General features: G+C 39.9%; 1 protein-coding gene across 3 annotated transcripts in view; it reads right to left on the bottom strand.

Moving 5' to 3' along the window:
- THSD4 (thrombospondin type 1 domain containing 4) overlaps positions 1-19020 on the bottom strand; it is a 242143-nt gene that overhangs the window by 214974 nt on the left and 8149 nt on the right. For 2 of the 3 annotated variants that reach the window (XM_064722037.1, XM_064722041.1), the window contains exons 2-3: positions 7682-7788; positions 2655-2762 (exon numbers count right to left, since the gene is read on the bottom strand). In XM_064722037.1, coding sequence (XP_064578107.1) covers positions 2655-2683 — 29 coding nt within the window. In that variant the 5' untranslated portion in view covers positions 2684-2762; positions 7682-7788. The remainder of the gene's footprint in view (positions 1-2654; positions 2763-7681; positions 7789-19020) is intronic. The other variant, XM_064722040.1, reaches the window with a different exon arrangement.

Raw genomic sequence — 19020 nt, 5'->3', positions numbered from 1 at the left:
TAAGTACTGATTGCACATGGCCTATCATCACCTCACCATCTATGCCCCTCTAGCAAAGCAATAAACCAGTGAAAGCCTAGGAAAAGTCATTACTTCTTTACTGCCAGATCAATATAGGGAAAAACAAAAAAAGAAGCTCTTTAAAAAGTGTGTTAGAAGGAAGCCTGCTATTTCACAAAGCTATCATTTGTGATAAAACAAAATACAGAGGAGGTGGCTGAAATCAAAGCCAGTGTAAGACACTATAAAGAAATCACAGCAGGAGTCAAAGCATGCAGTTCAGAGCAGGGCCCAATCACACAGTGGTACATGGAAGCCAAAGGCACAAAAGAATAAACTGATTTGCAAATCACACCTGAAATCAAAGACAGAAATAGAACTCAGACCTCCAAACTGCAAAATTACAGCATCAAGTCTGTCTTCAGCTCACCTGCCTATCTCTTTTCTAAGTGTTAAGTGATCTCCCAACTCTTGTCAATGAAGAATGACAAGCATCTAAGTAGGTGGAGTGCAGTGGCTGATGGGCCCAGCCTCCATCCTCTGCAATTTATATTTAACTTCCATCTCAGTCTTCCTACCTACCCCTGCTCCCTTATGGCTTCTGCTCCCTATAATCCCTCAGAGCATGTGAAAGAAAGTTCAGACTTTCCATAAGGAAATGAATGCTTTCATCCTCAACAGGACAGGATTTTTCTGATCAGTCTGACAGTGCACAGATTTCCATGTGTAAATTCTTCTGAAATCATGCACAAGGTTGTGAGTTCTGAGCTGAAAGAGAACTGTAATCCTCAAAGCAAATTACTTACCAGATTAAAGTTCTCAGTTCTAAACAGCAAACTTTTAGTATATGTGTGATTACTCTGTGCCAGGCTTTTCCTGACCATTCTTTAAGGAGGTTGCACTACAATCACCATCTCTATGCATGTGGCTCAAGGACAATAAAGGCAGATTTTACATTTGCTTCTGTATCTGCAATTGGATCTGTCAGAAACAATGGTATCAAGCTACTATTTCAAACACACAGGAAATCTGCCAGGAATACTTAAGCTATCCTGAGGTAAGCCCCAGCTTCACATCAGTGTGTGGCAATTTAATTTTTTTAATGTTATTCCCCCTCAGCAGCTTGCTTGGCTAAGTTCTCTGGACTAGGCTCTTTTATTTGTCATGCATGACTACCTTTAAGCCTCCCAAGCTACAACAAAAGGCTTCTCCAATTTCAGTGGGTTTGGTTCAGGTATCCTCACAGGGCAGAAAAGCCAAAAAGAACAAGTACTTCTCAAAATAAGGCAAAACTTTTCAAGTATACCTGACCAGGTGAGGTACCAATTGCAGCTGATAGGTGGTTGTAGAACTCAGGCCTCTGGTGCAGAGCCTTGCTGGTACAGCCCCTGCTCTCACAGCTGAGGCTCTGTTTGGAGTCAAGCACCCAGTTTGAAGCTAAGTCAGACTTTAAACTCTCTCACTTTCTTTTATTGGCAAGACCAATTGCCAATAATTTAAAAACATTAAATAGAAACTTAAATATAAGCATACATATAAACAGCTGGGAGAGACTGCGAGGCACAAGCACAAAGCAAAATTAGGTCTATTGTAGGAGTAGCATGAAAAATTTTGCAATTTAACAGCTCATTCAGGAACACCTCTCAGGGTTCTTCCTACTCAGTGCAGTGAGTGTTAGCCCTGCATGAATGAAGCTAAAGGCACCAAAGCAGATCTCTCACATACTGCTGTTCCTTAGTAGCTGCATTTTATGAAGGAATATTCTGGCCAAGTGTGGATTGTCCACACACAGGTGATCAGTACCGACTAGAGCAGTGTGGCTCTTGTATCAAATTCCCAACTTCCTCCCAAATCTGCTGAACAGCCCGAGTCTGGGACAGCCTGGGAGGAGCTATGCAGGTCACCTTTCAGCTGGAAAGATAACACTGGTGCTGTCAGTAATGTGTGACAGACCCATTTTGATGGAAAATCTGCCCTGGCATACTAGGAAGGTGCCAAAATTGCAATTCAAATATTGATGTCTCAAAGTCAGGAGAGGCAAGGTTGGAGCAGAGGTGTCCCAGTAACTCCCTCCCACAGACAGAGCACTGAGCTGTCATTCCCTGCAGGAGGGCAGCCTGTGTTTGTGTGGCACCAGGGCTGTCTGCTCTGAATCTGCTCGCCCAAGGACAGGGCAGAACCGGACAGACCAGCTTAGGAACAGCTGAATGTTTCCTTTGTTAGCAAAGCTCTTTGAAAGGTCTTTCCTATGTTTGCCCACTGGCAAACTGTTTCAGGAATGCATAAGACAAATCCATGAATGAATTGCAGCACAGGTACTAAAACATGTAAATCAGCAATTTAAGCCCAGTGACTGTAACTGTACAGCCTCACCAAAAGGACAGGAACTTTGCAGTAATACAAACCTTGGCACACACCAACAGATGCTCTAAGCATGAACTAACACTGAGAACTTTCTTTTCTCACTATCACCAAAGAATGCTATGTCTGGTATGCTTATACTTGAGTATTTGGTCTTGGGACAAGATTTCTATTTACCCTCCTACGATACAGACACTTGTAACAGCAGAGCAAGAGACCACCAAACTGAAATTTACTGCAGTGTGTTAGGAGCACATTAAATAAGATTTTAAATGCTTTATTGCATCACTTACCTCAAAGAAACTATTAAACTGTCTACCATGATCTTTTAATGCAAGGTATCTTGAAGTGAAAAATACCTCTTCACTGTGGCACAGCACAATGACAATCACACACAAATCCTACAAAAAGAAAGGAAAAAAACCAATTAACACTGCTTATTCAGTATTTCCCAGGATATGTATAAAACTGCATACAGACCTACATTAGTCATCTCTACTTCAATTCTTGGGACTCCAGTCTATGTTACAGAAATAAACTGCACACACACCATTTTTTGCAACAGGATTTCAACATTACCAAAGTGCTCTGCAGAAATACTGTGGGATGCAAAATCTTGGTTTGATTCCCAAGAAGGCAAATCTGATGTAATACTTACTTGCCTTTTTAATTTGCATTCCTGGTATGTCACTTGTATAACAATAAAGCAAACAATCTCTTTTATAGTCTTGTGTTAATAAAAGCCATAGAATGAAACTGGGTTTATAACTTCTAACGTACCTAATATTATCAATACACTCTGCATTTTGTGGGCAATGCAAGGATGACTTTGGGAGTGCTTATACAGTTTGCAGAAAAAACCTGAAGAGCAGCGTTGTTTCCACTACTAGAGATGGAAAACCTACCCACAATGAAATGAAGTGCCTTGCTCATAGTCAAGGAGGAAATCAGGAGTTAAACAGCATTTAGAAATTTATCTGACCCTTCTTGCTCATCACAACTTCTGTGAACACACAGAAACCCTCCCAGCCCTTGGGAGGATTACCCAAACATACTTTCATTGGTTTGTAAATAACCTCAAATGTTCAGATGTCTGGGAAGTTCTTATTTTACTACATTTGAAATAATATATTTGGCATCCAAAATGTACCAGAATTTTCAGGCTGGAAAGAGATCCTTGCAGTAAGGAAATACAGCATAAATCAGAAGGGCTGGTGGGAGAGTGGCAAGGAGGGAGAGAAAGGGGAAATAAAACACTATTAGAACATAAATCATACATTTCAAACCTTGGTCAGCCACTGTCTGTATCTTTCCCTTTACAAGTGGTTACATGCTGAAATGCAGTGGAGTGAAGAGAAACAAGAGAACATTGCTGTTCACAGATAAAGAGCTCTCAATTTCTGTCAGACAGCCAGATAATTGAAAACTGCCTAGAATGGGGCAGGACTGGCAAGAACGTAAGAAATGTGCAGTTAGACAAAGTACAGGTCCTGCTGCCAGGAAAATGCAGATTGTTTGCAGCTAACTGGACAGGTTAAATACTCCCTACCCTCTCCTAAAAATCAAACAACAACAAATTTGGTTTAGGAAATCCCAAAATACATGTAACATCTTCAAGAGAGAACTCCATGATTGATTAATGATTTGATTGTTTAGTTTAGTTTCTTAATGGAAGGCATTAAAAGTTGAGTACTTGGGAAAGTATCACAACAAAAGTTCTGTATGTAACAGGTTTGAGTCAGTCCTGAGGAAGAAACCACTAAGGCTGAGCTAAACTCCATCCTCTCCTGCAGCTTCACAGTTGTCAGTAGATATCAGAGGTTTCATCAAACTTCTTCATAGTTTTCACTACTTAACACTGTAAAATTGGCTTGGTATAAGATGGGAAGCACTTCTGAGAACAGATTTTTAGTCTGGATCTCCTGCAACAGTTCACACCATTTGAGATTTTAGCACATTCAGTAAAAGCTGCATTCCTTTAAACATTAGGCAAGTCCACACATCCAGCACCACCACCAGGCATTTAGACAGATCCCCTAACACAGGATTTACTAATTCTGAACTGAGAAGGAAATAAATGTCTCCCTGCCTACAACCTGACTCTTAATTACCAGGCATACTGAGGCACAATAGTTGTTTATATCACTTATTGGAGAATCAGTCTGTAACATGGATTGTAACCAACATGGTGTCAAGTTCTTATCATCTTGGTCTTTTTCCAGATGTACTCTCTTTCAGATTTTTCACTCCACAATAATCTTTTCATCCAACAACCTTGTATGGAGTGACACAGTCTCAAAAGAACACTGCTCCGGGATACAAAAACACTGAAAAGGCAATGTACACTCCACTAATCCCTTCTATAAACTGCACCTCGTTTGAAAAACAGGAAAAATAATAGGATAGATCTAATTTTGCAAAGAAACAAGAGAAGGACCAGAGTGTTTCTGGAGACTGTTCTTAAAAGCAGTGCCTAAAGTTCACGCATATGTTTTCAATTTTTTTCAGTTCATTTGTATCTTCATTGTCAATGGCACGCTGCATTACTAACTCTACTTTCAGCTGCATTTCAATGCCTTTTGCAAACACCTCTTACCACAACTCATAGATGCATTTCTTCTGAAATATCATTTGTGGCACATAGTGTAAAAACTGCTAAATATTTAAGTGACTTTAAGAGCTTGTTTTTCAGATTGTTTAAGAGCCTGGGTTCTTACAGCCTACTGAAAGGCACGTCATTTTGGCAGTGGTGTCTTTGATATGAAAATGTGCAAACGTGACAATCATTTTCCCTCCAGAAGATCCAGGGCAAAATGAATACCTGAAATGGCTACACAGTTAACACTGGGATTGAATAACATGAATTTGGCAGGGAAACTTTCAAAAGCCTGATGAAGTGTACTTGTGTTCAATAAGTCTTGCATTGTAAAAGTCAAATTGCCTTCCCAGAAGGGGCTGAAAAGCACTATAGACCTTTCTAGCAAAAAACCTTCTAGTAACCCTGCATACAGCAGAATATATATTAATTTCTTAACTGGAGCAACCCACACTCTTCTACTTCACAGAGTCAGCAAGGCTTCCTCCACTGCATTAAAATGTTTGACTTTTCAGTAGTGTTCCCTATTTCCCTTCCAAGCTGGATGAGAACAAGATTGATCCGTGAGACTGGGTGGAGGAAAAAATAAACCAACAAAAACACACCCCTCCTAGAAAATCAATCAACTAAACCAACCACCTTGCAAGAGAATGCAAACTTCTCCAGAACCATGGGTGACTGTGATAGGGAGAAGTGTTTCATTGCACATAATGAAATGTTCATTGGGTCACAGAAATTATTAAAGGAGCCTGCTTAAAGTCTCCTCCCCTTTCACAGTGCAGGTGAGTGGCTGTAACACCTCCCACCTGCTGTATCAGCAGTTACCCCACCAAGCAATGAGCCCATCATAACCATCCCTTAACTTGATTTTTACTGGCGTTTACCCAGACCCTTTCTCACAACATTAGAAAATAGAAATATTAATTTGTAATGGAGATTTCAAAAAGGGGTGGGGATGGAAAATGGCAGTAAAAAACCTAATCTAATAAGCTCATAGGCAATCATAGAAATTTGCTGATAAGGACAAAAAAGATTTCAAGGAGTTAAATGACAATACACAGAATTATCTGCACAGACACCACAGATACAGAAAGTTAAGAAAAGAGGAAGAAAGGTCTTCTGAGAAGTCAAAGATAAGAGTTACCCTTTGGCTAATTAACTTCAAGAAACGTCTTCCTACTAAGAGGTTTGAAATTTTGCAGAAAGCCAATGTTATCCTAACCTCTTAATTATCATGGGACTACTCACATGTGGCTTTTCATGTGACTGTGCCCTTTGTGTATTGTGAGTGGATGGATTTCACTTCCATGAATTCCTGTGTCATTTCAGCATCAATCTGTACTTCTTTTAAGTCCTGTCAACACACATACATCTGCATCTATGTATTAACAGAAATTCCTGAGTATGTGCTTGTGTACAGGACCTACTTAAACAATCCAAGCCCCTCTATTTTAACTCACAAGAGGAATGTAAGATTCATCATATAGCAACATATGCTAACTCAACCAAGCTCAGAAATGCTCTGAGCTTTCAGCCTCTTCTGCCTTGGTGACTTACATATCTATGAAGCCAACTTCAATTTCTCCCAGTATTTATCTTGTTGGTCAGATTATGTATCTTGCCAGTTACTGACAATGGCAACTTGAAGCAAGTATGAAAGTTGAGCATTGTTCCAAAGTCATGTTTTCACTGATAGGAAAATGACTTTTTTTTTTCCTAATGACTAATTATTTTCTTTCTTGTTTGTTCAGTTTTGGTTTTTTAGGGTTTTTTTTCTTGTTTGTTTGGTTTTTGGGAGGTAGTGGGGGGTAATCATAAATAAAGAATATATAGAATATCACACCCTTTAAGACTGCCTTTGAATCTGTTGCCTCACACATTTGTAAAGTACAGTGTATCTGTTGGTTTAGTTGTTCAAATCTATTAAATCATGTTCAGTGCAAGTCCTTTGGATTGCATCCAAAATTCACTACATTCACAAGACTTTGATAAAGCACTCATAGTTTGCCAGGTTTATCTAGCTACATAATTTGTGCATACATCCAACAGCTTGAACTGCAGCTGTTGACACCCACCACCAGAGTTTTAATCTCTTCAAATATTCATTAACTACATTAAAACATACACTTGTCTCTGAAAGCTGCATAAAAGAGAAATCTTGCATTAGATCTGATGAAAAGTTCTGATACTTACATGGAGAAAACATTTTATTTAAACAAAAATGGCAAGTTGCTCCACCTAACCCTGCAGGTATCTTTCTTTTTAATTTGAAATGCTTTGAGAACTTTCAGGTTCTCCTTCTGGGTGTGTACAGAACTCCTGCAGTCCAAGAAAGCTCAGTGCCTGTCTCCAATGTAAGCTTGATCAAGATCCAGTTTTCACCGTGTGAAAAACGCCTATCACTTGTTTTTGAAATTTTAAAAGTTTAATAGTAATAAAGTGGTTATAAAAACAGTAATACAATTAGAGTAATAATAATTTGGACAATTTGAATTAGGACAATATGAGACAATAGAAACAAAGAGTTACTAGCAGTTCGGGTACCTTTTTCTGGGCAGCATAAGCTCAAAAAAGGACCCCCGTTAACAGAGGATTAACCCTTAAAAATAATAACCTGTTGCATATTCATACATCTCATACATGATGCATAAATTCTATTCAAACAAAGGATTCTGTCTGGTCAGTGTCGACTTTTTCCTCTTAATCCTAATGGCGTCATCCTACCTGTGCGAGGCAGGAAGAAGTTCATTTCTCCTGATAATGGGACACTAAGTTCTCTTTTTCTGAAAGCAGTCACAGGACACCTCAATCTATCTCGCTGCGAGTCCTTTCTTTAGGAAAAAAAAAAAAGTATCTTACATAGCATAGTTTCTATTTTAACACTATGTTATAACCTAAAGCTATATTTAACACGCTACTTAAGAGAATTAATACAGCATTACTTTCTAACACAACACATATAATATTCATTTTAGTATTTGCAAAAAGCCAGTCGTAAAACCCGCAATTTCACAATTGCTTTGCCTGAAATCTCACACGCAGGGAGTACAGTAAGCGTGCTCCACCAACAGCATCATACCCTGAGCCTGTGTTGGAGCCCTGGCTCGGGGCTCGCTGAGTCACCCCCGGCCCGGGGCGCGCCCCGCCCGCGGCACCGCCCGCCCGGGACGCCGAAACACCGACCGGGCTGTAACAACACCGGGGGGCTGCGCGGGGCACCGAAACACCGGGCTGTAACCACACCGGGGGGCTGCACAGGGCACCGAAACACCGACCGGGCTGTAACAACACCGGGGGGCTGCGGGGGACACCGAAACACCGGGCTGTAACAACACCGGGGGGCTGCGGGGGACACCGAAACACCGGGCTGTAACAACACCGGGGGGCTGCGCGGGGTACCAAACAAACCGCTGTAAAACACGGGGCTGCGCGGGCACGAACACCGACCGGGCTGTAACAACACCGGGGGGCTGCGCGGGGCACCCAACAAACCGGGCTGCTGCATGGGGTACCCAAAACAGAGCAGTTCTGTTCCCATATGAAAGACCTTTCTCAATGCTCAACTGGGATATTCCATCTGTGCTGTGTAAATGTGGCTGAATATTCCCTTTGCCCACAGATCCACTAACATTCATTGCATACACAACCATCAAGAACTCCCTGTTGCACACTTAACCACCCCAGAGAACTGCAAGGTTCTAGCAGTTTCAGCACTTGAAAACCATGAAAGCCATCACAGCTCTACATATTAGAAATCATTACCTTTTCTAACAAAACACATTACTTGCATTTGAATAAATTTTCCTTTCCTTGTAAAAAACTTTTTTGCTACAATCTGAATCTTCTAAACCAAAAATGTAGAAGGGGCTGAACATGTAAGAGGAAGGGAGAGATTACATGTTAAAAATCCTTTTCATTAAACAACCTTTCTTAACCATTCCACAATCCCAATCAACACTTATCTGATTACTGATGTAGAAAGATATGGAAAAAATAACACTGAACAGCCTAAAAAGTCAGGTAGAAATACCTGAAATCTCTGTGACCATTGATACAAAATAGGTGAATCCCTCGTTGTTACGACAAGCAAGAGGAACAAATCTGTGTGAACACTGCTGTGATTGAACATTGAGAGTCTTGCCTACAAAATGAGCAGTAACAGCACAATCTGTTTCCAACAAGTTCCTGTTCTAATTACTTTTCTTCCAAGTGTAAGTAGGTGGAGAGGTGCTTTAGGTTTGGTTCAGGTACTGGTTTGAGACCCACTCCATTTTATGGAAACTTGGGTAAAACCATGCTGTGACTGGAAGTTAGAATGCCCTGGATGGAAATAACTGAGAAGGATTATAAATGAAGTGTCAGTCTGCAAATCTATTTATTTAGTAGAAGTCTTAATGATACTGCTATTGCAAGGCATATAACTGTATTTCAGAACAACTGGGAAAAATGGAAATTTCTTAGAGCCTCTGTTAGCCATACTCATTTCTTTACCTGTAAATATGTCAAAGAAAATTAACTTGTCTTATGCTCTTTTCAGAAGAGAAAAAGAATTTTATCTTAAACCTTCTATAATGAAGGCCATTTTCAGAATTGAAGAAAGGTTGAAAGTCAGAAGCTTTTCCTAGCCTGCCTTCAAGCACAGGCTCCCAGCAGCATTTCACTGGTGCTTCTGAGGACCTACTGTCTTGTGCAGGAAAACCAAGGACCCACCAGCTCCACTCAGAGTTGTAACACACCCTGTTTAAAAAGGTCAAAGAAAACAAATATTTCAGCAAAGCTAATTGAAGGCACATGCACAAGGAAAGTAAAACACAACATATTTCAAGAGTATAATCAGCTATTTCTGAGTAATGCAGCCGGGAGACACCCCACTCATTATGTAAAAATCCTGTATATTACATAATTATTGTGAAGTTAGAAGAGACCTTCCTTCTGCAAAAAGGAAACATGATTTTCACCCATCTGCTTAATAAGAATGTCTGTCTGGCAGGCACAAGTCCTTTTTTAAAAATTTTTAAACTGCTTCCCATGAGAACGGTGTTTGAGAAACATTGTAAATACATGTCTAAGCATCAATATCCTCCATGTAGTAAAAGAAAGGATGAAATATGGGAAGCTGTGCCTTGGAGAATAATTTTTAAGGTATTAGGGAACGTTCAACATCATTTATAGGTGAAGAACAAGTGTTCCTGTTGCTAATGTACCCTCTGAAAGAAGTATTTCATTTACTGGTAAATAGATGTGTGTGCCATTAGCCTACCACAATTAACTCTCTGCATTCCTCCAACACAAATAGGAAAACTGATGTAAACTACCCTTTCCATAAATTAGATCTGATTCACAATAAAAGGAGAGTAAAAGGAGTCAGCAATTCCTCTGTGAACTCACAGAAACATTTCTGACAATATGAAAATCCTGAACTTCATAGCTGTGATTTCCTAAGGAAGGAATTAAGCAGTAGAGGAAGGCTTAAATATATCACAGTCCTCTTTTTTTTTTTTAGTTTTCAAAAAATCTCACCATTAAGCTATTACCTGAACACTTATAATCTCAAAATATTAGCTTAATATTAACTACAAAATTCCTTCTGTTCTATTGGCATGATTTCTGAGGCGTTGACCAGAGTCAGAACACAACATGGAGGACAGTATGAGATGTGGATTTGTAATCTTTGCTTGCTTATTCAGAAATGAAATATTTCCTTTGCCATATCAGTGGGAACCATCTCTCTGCACAAGTGATACCTCCAAATCACAATTCTTTCTGGGAATATTCCTACATTATCCACAACAGACAAGGATAGAAGTGTTTTAGTACAGAGACACTGCAAAGTCAAACCAAGCCACTTTTAAACTCATTAGCCAGCCTCTAATGGCCAAGCTAAGCCTTCTTATCCCTTGGAAGAGATCACTTTGCATCTCCCAGTTACCAGAGAAAACAGACTGGTCAAGAATGACTCAGTATTTCTCTTCTGGGTAGCTATTCATATCCACTATCATCAGAGATGTTTAATTTTCTAAAGTTAAACTCCATTTAACAGAGGAACAGTTACTAACTGGAACATGTGCCTATAAATACAAGACAGGCATCCTATTGAAATTAGCAGGAATATCCTTGGGATTCAATTTCCAACTTCAGCTACAGTGACTCCAAGGGCTTCTGTAGCATTATTCTTTATGTACTAAACTATAAATGGGATAAAAACCATTTCTGGGAACTTCAGAGATTTCCCAGCCTGTTATGTAGCTCTGTGCCTTGGGTTAGGCATTCTAAAGGAAGGCTGGCATTCCCTCATGACTGAATGGGTCTTTGACACAGAAGAACAATTAGAGGGAAAAACACCAAAGAAACCCAACCCAAACCTATTTGTCAGTACAGGTAAAAGCAAGGCAATTCCATGTCAGTTTATTAGTCCATACACTTAGAAATAAAATACATTTATAAATGGATATGCCAGGCCACAACCCAGCTTGTCTCTCTCCCCTGCAGTTTGGCAGCAAAGGAACAAAGACTTGGTAGTCCAAGGACTATCCCCGGTGTTCCAGTGCAGGGCTGCACTGCAGACCACTGTTCTTTCTCTAATGGAGATTAATGTGGGCACACATCCCAAAATAACTCACCAAATCCTTTCCTACACAAGTTTTCAAGGGCAAGTGTTTTAACATGCATTTCAATACTGCCAAAACTGGAAGGAAAAACAGCTCAGGTACCCATTTTGTACTAACAAATGTCCAAGAAAAAGTGACCTAGGCTTTCATAACAGACTCCAAACATGATTAAAGTCCTCTTCTGCAGTCAGCAAACTGCTTTATTTTGGCAAAAAGATGAGATTTCTCTTTTCTGCCATGCAATTCCTACATGATTTGGGCTTCACTTCAGTCAGTGAGCAATACTGTGTTCAACTCAGCTGTCATGAAAAAGCTGAACAGCTTGGCTGTGCTGCTCTGGGGCATGGAGGGGCAGAGGAGCACCATCCTAAACATTCAAACACCACCTTGTCCTCTGGCATTTGGGGTACTTTGGGCACTAAACACTTGCTAAATAGTTTCAGTACATGAGAGCAACACAAGGCTCCAACTGACCAGACACAAGGATGTAGAACTTCCCAGGTACCCCTGTGGGAATATATTTTAGGGACCACTGAAAAATAAGCGACACATGCCCAAAATAAACAGTGCTGAGATTATCCTGTCATCCTGGTAACTGCTGAACATGCCTTTGCTCAATAAAGCATAAAAAAATCAACTGTTCACATCAAGGAAATATCATATACCTAATAGTAAGGTAGATGTTAGATGTTTTATTTAGATCTTAGATGTTTTATTTTTTAAGAGGAAGTATAGAAAACTGCTAGACCATGGACAGAAAAACAGCTCACCATGTAGCTTACATCTTCATTGTGCATTTCAGAGTCTAGGCTCCTGAAACATCTTGAAATGAATGAGTTATGCAAGATAGCCTAAATTATGTTGTTAAATAATACTATAAGAATGATGAGATTCTAATTTATTTCTGATTAAAATTCTCTCTGATGTGAGGTTTCCCAAATACTGGTACAGAAATGCAACAATGGAATTTGAAGATTTATTGTTTTCTTCTCTGTTTCTACATAATGAGGAATAATAGGCCTAATGAAAGATCTTGCAAGAGCACTGTGAAATTAAGTATTTTTTCCATAATTTCAAAATAGAATACAGACAACATGAAACAAATTCAACACAACATGAAACAAACTATCAATGGATTTCTGACAGCCAGCTGAAGAATGGCAGTAAGTTATCTTGTACATCTTTTGCAAATATTAAATTCTGAATGCAAGTAAATACAGGGATGACTCAGAGAACACAGGGAAAAACTGTTTCATAGAGATCTATTTAGCTTTCATCCACAATAAAGTTTAGATGAAGTCTCCAGCACAACAACACAGACATTCAATATGTTTATCTGCTGGGCTTGATATATATAGAATCTGACAAATAGTTCAGTTCCAAACCTGGACTGACAACTAAGATTGTAGCATCAGATGCCAATTGTGCTGCCAAGCCTTTACCACTTAAAGGGGTACATTTTCAGAGGTGCATCTCTTTTCTGTGGGAAGAGGATGGTAATGGAGAAAAAAGAAAAACTAAGTTACTAAGCTTTAATTCGTAAAGATGACAAACAACACTATCATAGTGTCTTTTCAAGAAAGAGAAATGAAGATTCAGCATGATTACTGACAGCAGAAGAAATGTAAAATCCCCATGTTCAGAAATCCAGAAACAATTTCCATTTTCAATTCTACCCCAGAGACTGATGCACTGAGTATCATTTTCCTGAAGTCCTTATTTGGTTTAGGTTCCAGAAATATCCTAATGCTTGTATCAATCATAACCTCCATGTGGTGAACCCTTCAGCCTCCTGCATTTTAAAGCTGAACTGCAAGATCCTTTAAGTGTTGGGAGAGGGAGCTGTTTATTCTTATGCTGTCAGCTTGAAAGAGATTTTAGACATCCTACAAATCTTGTCTTGCTGCTATGCCTCATGTGCTCTGGTGGTCTGGATGACAGTTATTATTTCAGTCCATTTAGTGTAAACTGCATGAACTGTTACACTCCTACAGGAGATACCAGTCCTTGACACAAAAACACAAAGATAATCATACATTCAAGGAATCCTGAGCTATCATTCACTGAGCAGGGAAGATGAAATCTTTCACCAGCAGCAGATTAAAATCTCCCTATTAGGAAATTTATAGTTTGGAAGATGCCATCCAGTGGCCTGTGAACAATGACTTCACGGTTGACAGATAAAAGATCCAACCTTGCAGAACCACCAACAGCCCTTGTCACCCTTGTTAAAAAACCTAAACAAGTGAGGAAGATGCCTCTTTTACTTCCAGTTGTCCTTTCCAGTTCAGGTTCTAATCAGGAGTTTTTCTCAGCCTATAAGTAAACTCAATACTGCTTCCAGTAGGGGTTTGCTTAGAGAGCAGGAGTAAGACATGATTGTAGTCTGACTTTGAAAGAACTGAATCAACTTTGCTGCTTGAAAAGTCATTCACCAGAACTAATGCACACAAATACCCACTCTTATATCTGCAAAAGCCAGAAGGGTTGAAGAGAAAGAACAGTAAGAAATACCATACTGCCCTGGGATTCCTGTATGGGCTTGCAGAGAAAGGTAGGTTAAAGAAAAGCCCTTTTGAACAGAGTGGTGGAAACCACCAGTCCAGTCAGTCACTGCATAGTAAAGAGGTGACTCTCCTGCCTCCCCATTTAGCCATTTACTACTTTATTCAGAATAAGGGAGCCCCAACATACTTGCAACACAGCAGTGTGAGCAAAATTATGATACTTAATTTAGTGAGACTCTGTAGCTCACAGTTTAACAACATAGCCAGATGAGGAGGATACCAAGAGGGGTAAGTGTGACTCCCATGATGCAGATCCACTCACTGACAGCATGTCCAGCCTTCTGGCTGTATCTACAGACACTGAAGGTATTCTTTTCTGTCTGTATATAACAAAAGTTTTAACTTTGCCCCCTATCTCTGTTAATCAGATGCAGCTTAGAAACTGTGCTTCATAGTGGTAGTTTCATAGTTGGCAGCTGTGCAAGTCACAATGAAGTCACTTCTCTCTTCTGACCACAATAAGAGCCAAATCTAATTCAGCGTATCAGTCATCTATAATCCAGACATCTCTGCCACCCTTACACCAAGTTTCAGAACTTTCATAACCATTCCTGCTCAAGAAAATCTATTCAAGTGGCTGGGACTTGGCCTAAGCAGAGTGAACAGGGCCCTTATTGCATCAGGTAAAAAGAAATCAAAGGTCATCTCTTGGCAGTGGAGCCTGAGCTTATTTGTGCTTGAGGGCAGCTTATTACAGCACACTGACCCTCACCTGACGTCACTCAGTGCTTCCCATGTGTCTGCAGACTGGAAAACAGGGACTGAAAATGTGAATGCAAGGCTTCTTGAATCTGCATGACAACAAGAACAGCCTATTACAAAACACTGGCAAAGGAAATCAAGTCACTCCTCCAACATTGTGGACTTCATTTGCTGCTTTAAATATTCTGTATGCCAGAGGTGATAGAGGGATCTTTTTAAAAAGCGTGACCAAATTTCATTTGCTGTCTTTTGGGTTTTTGGTTTTTTTTAATCAGTCTACTGCTGTTGCACACACTGCTTAGAGACAGACAGTCTTATATAGTGACTTTTAATCTTCTACTTGAGCACTCACTGTTGGAGATAGGTGAAGACTTGCTGAAAGGAATGCAACTCAAATGGAATCACTCTGGGCACTGCTTCACACTGTGCTCCCTGTTTTAACATAACATCTCCATGGGCTGAGGAAACAGGCGTTCTGCAAAGCCCAGGGTTTTGAAAAGCCCTTCTAACAGAACTTTAAGAGAGCAGCAAAACAAAAAGCAGAAATAAACCCCACCTCTCTGAGTCTTCAAATGCCAGGAGGATACATTTGGAAACAGTTTCTCCCCCATTCCCATTTCAAAGCAGTAGAAACAATCACAACTAAATCACAAGCACTATGGTTCAAAAGAAACCAGAAAATGATCGTTTATGTCCAATTTTAACAGTATGAAAGCAGCAAAGATATTTCAAGCCCTTTCATGCCCTCATGACTCAAAACTACATAAAGATTGTTTCTTGTTTAAAATAATTCTTAGTTATTATTATTTAAATTTTGAAAATGCTCTCAACAATCACTGCATTCATGGTGTGATGGATTTGGCCAGCAGCAAACACAGGCAGAAGGCACAGCTTTATGACAATTGACTAATTACAGCAGCATTGTGAGTGCCTAAGTAATAAATCTGAACCTGATCCTGCAACACTGTAAACATTCCTATGGGAAGAAAAAAACCCACTCCTATTGCCTTAATCTGAGCAAACCTCTGAACTGAAGGGGGGCAGGAAGAAAGAAAGGAAAAGAGAGACAATCGTTTTGGTGTGCAACATGTACTAATGAGTACAAGCAACACATGAAGTATAAGAAATTATATTTTTAATGGCTGCTTATCACTACCAAAAAAATCAAAACTGACATCCTGCCTTAACCCCTATGTTTCAACACATGAACAGTATTTCCTGAGCCAATAAAACTGAACAATACTAACAGTTAATGGTTAACCCACTCTATTCTTTTAAGTCCTTATTCTTATGCTGGTTTAGCAAAGTGCTTCAATTTCACATAGAGCCCCTGAAAATCAGCAAGGAGGTTTGCCCACTATTCCCCACTCACTTCCCCAGCTGCTGAATGCAGCTCCACAGAACTACAAGAAAATGAGACAGCTTTCATTTCTGCCAGATTAAGTAACTGCATCCATTGCACACAATTTATCACTCTTTTGGGCAGCTTGTGTCATGGGATGACATTTTATTGTAATTATGCAGGGTGGGATTGGACAGGCTCTTGCTTCTCTTTGCCAATCTGATAAGCAAAAATATTTCTTTTTTTTTTTTTTTTTACTTTCGTAGAAACTACATGTTCTAGATAAAAATAACCAAACAAAAATGTAAGTACAATGCACAATCAACTAATGGTTTGATGTTACCAAGCCAGGACTACAGCAATCACCTTTACTGTGGAAAAGAAGTCCAGGATATCTGAATACTTTCCAAGTCAATATTTACTCTCAGATTAGCGTCAATAGTTTTGCTGAAGCTGCCATTTACAGATAGCTTTGTCCTTCCATGCACTTCTCTGCAGCTAATCCAAAGGGAGTATCAGGGGAATCCGCCTGAGTCAGGATTACAGATTTTAGTCACACAATATTCAAGAATCCAAGTGACGTTTTCTCCTGGGGGAGCAGTATCCATGCTCACATATCCAAGTGCTGATCCAGCAAGGCCAAGCACAACAGATGTTTTTCACCAAGAAGCAGGTTTCATGAAGAAGGGCTTTTAGAAAGGGCTTCTTTATCCATCCTTCTCCCCAAACCAGAGCAAAGCAAACACATTCCAACTGGGATATCATGAGTCACATAGAAGGGAACAAGCAGGAAACCACAGCACTTCTATCAGTGTTACAGACAGCATCCTCAGGCTCCCAACAAACATTTCATTTGGGAAGCCTTCTCCTCCTGTCCCTATCTCCCCAGGCCATGCAGTCCCAAAGGACTGACCTTGCCCCACCTCCTGGGCAAGCCAGGCCCAAGGTGTCACATCAGCAGAGACAACCTGGGACAGCCTGCTCACCACCAGCTCTCTGCTAAACTTCATTCTGATACCAAAACAGGACAACACAACCCAGCCAAAGATAAACAAAGTTCAGAAGTTGAAAGTTCAGAAGTTGGAACTTGGGTTGTTACAGCAGTTATCTCTTGGATTTACTAAAAGGGACTATTCCTTTATTAATGTTTGTATTTTAAGAAGCTTGGGTTTAGGAAAAAAACCACAAGTAAGGGAAGCTAAATTAACAAAAGCAACACTCAAAAATGGTAGTTTTCTGTATTTCTCTCTACCCTTAATCAGATATGGCTATATATACCTCATGAGTTCACAGCAGTCTTATAGGAAGGGGAATAAAGGATCACAGTTACGAACAAGTGGCTCCTCTGCAAAGGGATGAATTTTATCTACCAAGCCCTGTAAGTTAAATATTATTTTGGTACCCAGAGAGTCTTCCCAAGGCTCCAGTTCCTGGAGCCAACTATACAACAAGTATAACTTGTCAAGTTAAGAACAAGTTACTAAACTGTTGTAGTGTCAAAGAAAGCACGGGAAACTCATGGCTGAAATCAGTGGTCCTGCTTTCCAAGGACAAGAGCACATCAGGTGGGAGTGGCCTGATGTGAAAGACACTGAAGTTGCTGATAACCTTTTCCTTGACTTTTCTGGCTCTTAGAGCAGAGCTTTAAATAAAAGAGATAGTGGCTCTTGCACTTACTGAGAAAAAAAATCTACAGAACTGATGGAAAAAGTAATTTTTTTAAAATACATTTTTCCATATAAGGAGCCTGGAATCTTCCTGTGAAGGGAAATTCCAAAACCAGGACCAAAATAAATACTGAATTGGGATGCCAAGTAGTAGCAGCAACACAGGATTGATGTGAAACAGCCAACAAGCAAGGCCTTAAGTTGTGATTTAGAGAAGCACAGTAACAAACCTATGAAGCACATACTACATAATTTGGCTTCATTCATGCACAATAAACAGTTTAATTCAAATTACTTTTTCTTTAGTATCTTTGCATGCAAACTATCTTCAGGAAATTGAACAGTTGACCAACATCCTGTAATTATCATACCTAGTCAGAGATAGAGGAACAAGTTCAGACATAAAGCAAGACGCCAATGGCCTCAATGAGCAGCACAGAGCAGCCCAAGGAGTGTTGAAAGCAGAAGCCCACATTCCAGGAACTCACACATCCATCACCTCAGCAGCCCACAGGGCTACTTGCCCTCACAAGGACGGGACTGAGATCCTATCTGCATTTCTAGCGCCAGAACAGCTCCTGTGGAGAAGCCCCACACTGAACACTTGGTACCACCATGTAAAAAATGTGTACCAGATGTCTGTACATGGTGCTGACAAGTGCTGACTGTTTAACAGCAGCCAGAATTATGAAGGCTGACCCATCTCTGGGAATGCCATAACCCGGCAGGGGTTACACAAATTTGATGTGTGACATGACACTCAAGTCCCCAAGAGAAAAATGGGTGGGACAGAACATTCCAGGAGGAGAAAACTGAGTTGGTTTAAATTACAGAATTTTAAGCTGTTATTGTCACTAACACAAAGAACAAAAATAATCAGGCAACACTAAAGCACATGGTCTCAGCTCTGCTTTCTTTATACAGAGTAAGATAGGAGGCAAAATCAGATCCATCAGATCATTCTGTTAATAATTTTTTAATATCTGCTTATCATCCTCCTAATTAATCTTCTAAGTACTAAACAATGCATTATTCCTAAAAACCTAATATACACGAACAGAATTATCTAGTGTAAAGTACTAAGTATCCTGAACAAAAACAAAGTTATTGCAATGCAAAACACTGTTACTTACCCTGCCAACAATGCAACCATGTTCATTGGTCACATACTGAACCA

The sequence above is a fragment of the Zonotrichia leucophrys genome, chromosome 10, assembly GCF_028769735.1.
Source record: "Zonotrichia leucophrys gambelii isolate GWCS_2022_RI chromosome 10, RI_Zleu_2.0, whole genome shotgun sequence".
Classification (NCBI taxonomy): Eukaryota; Metazoa; Chordata; class Aves; order Passeriformes; family Passerellidae; genus Zonotrichia; species Zonotrichia leucophrys.
Note: the sequence above shows the minus strand (reverse complement) of the source record. Positions and strands in the feature narration are given on the sequence as shown.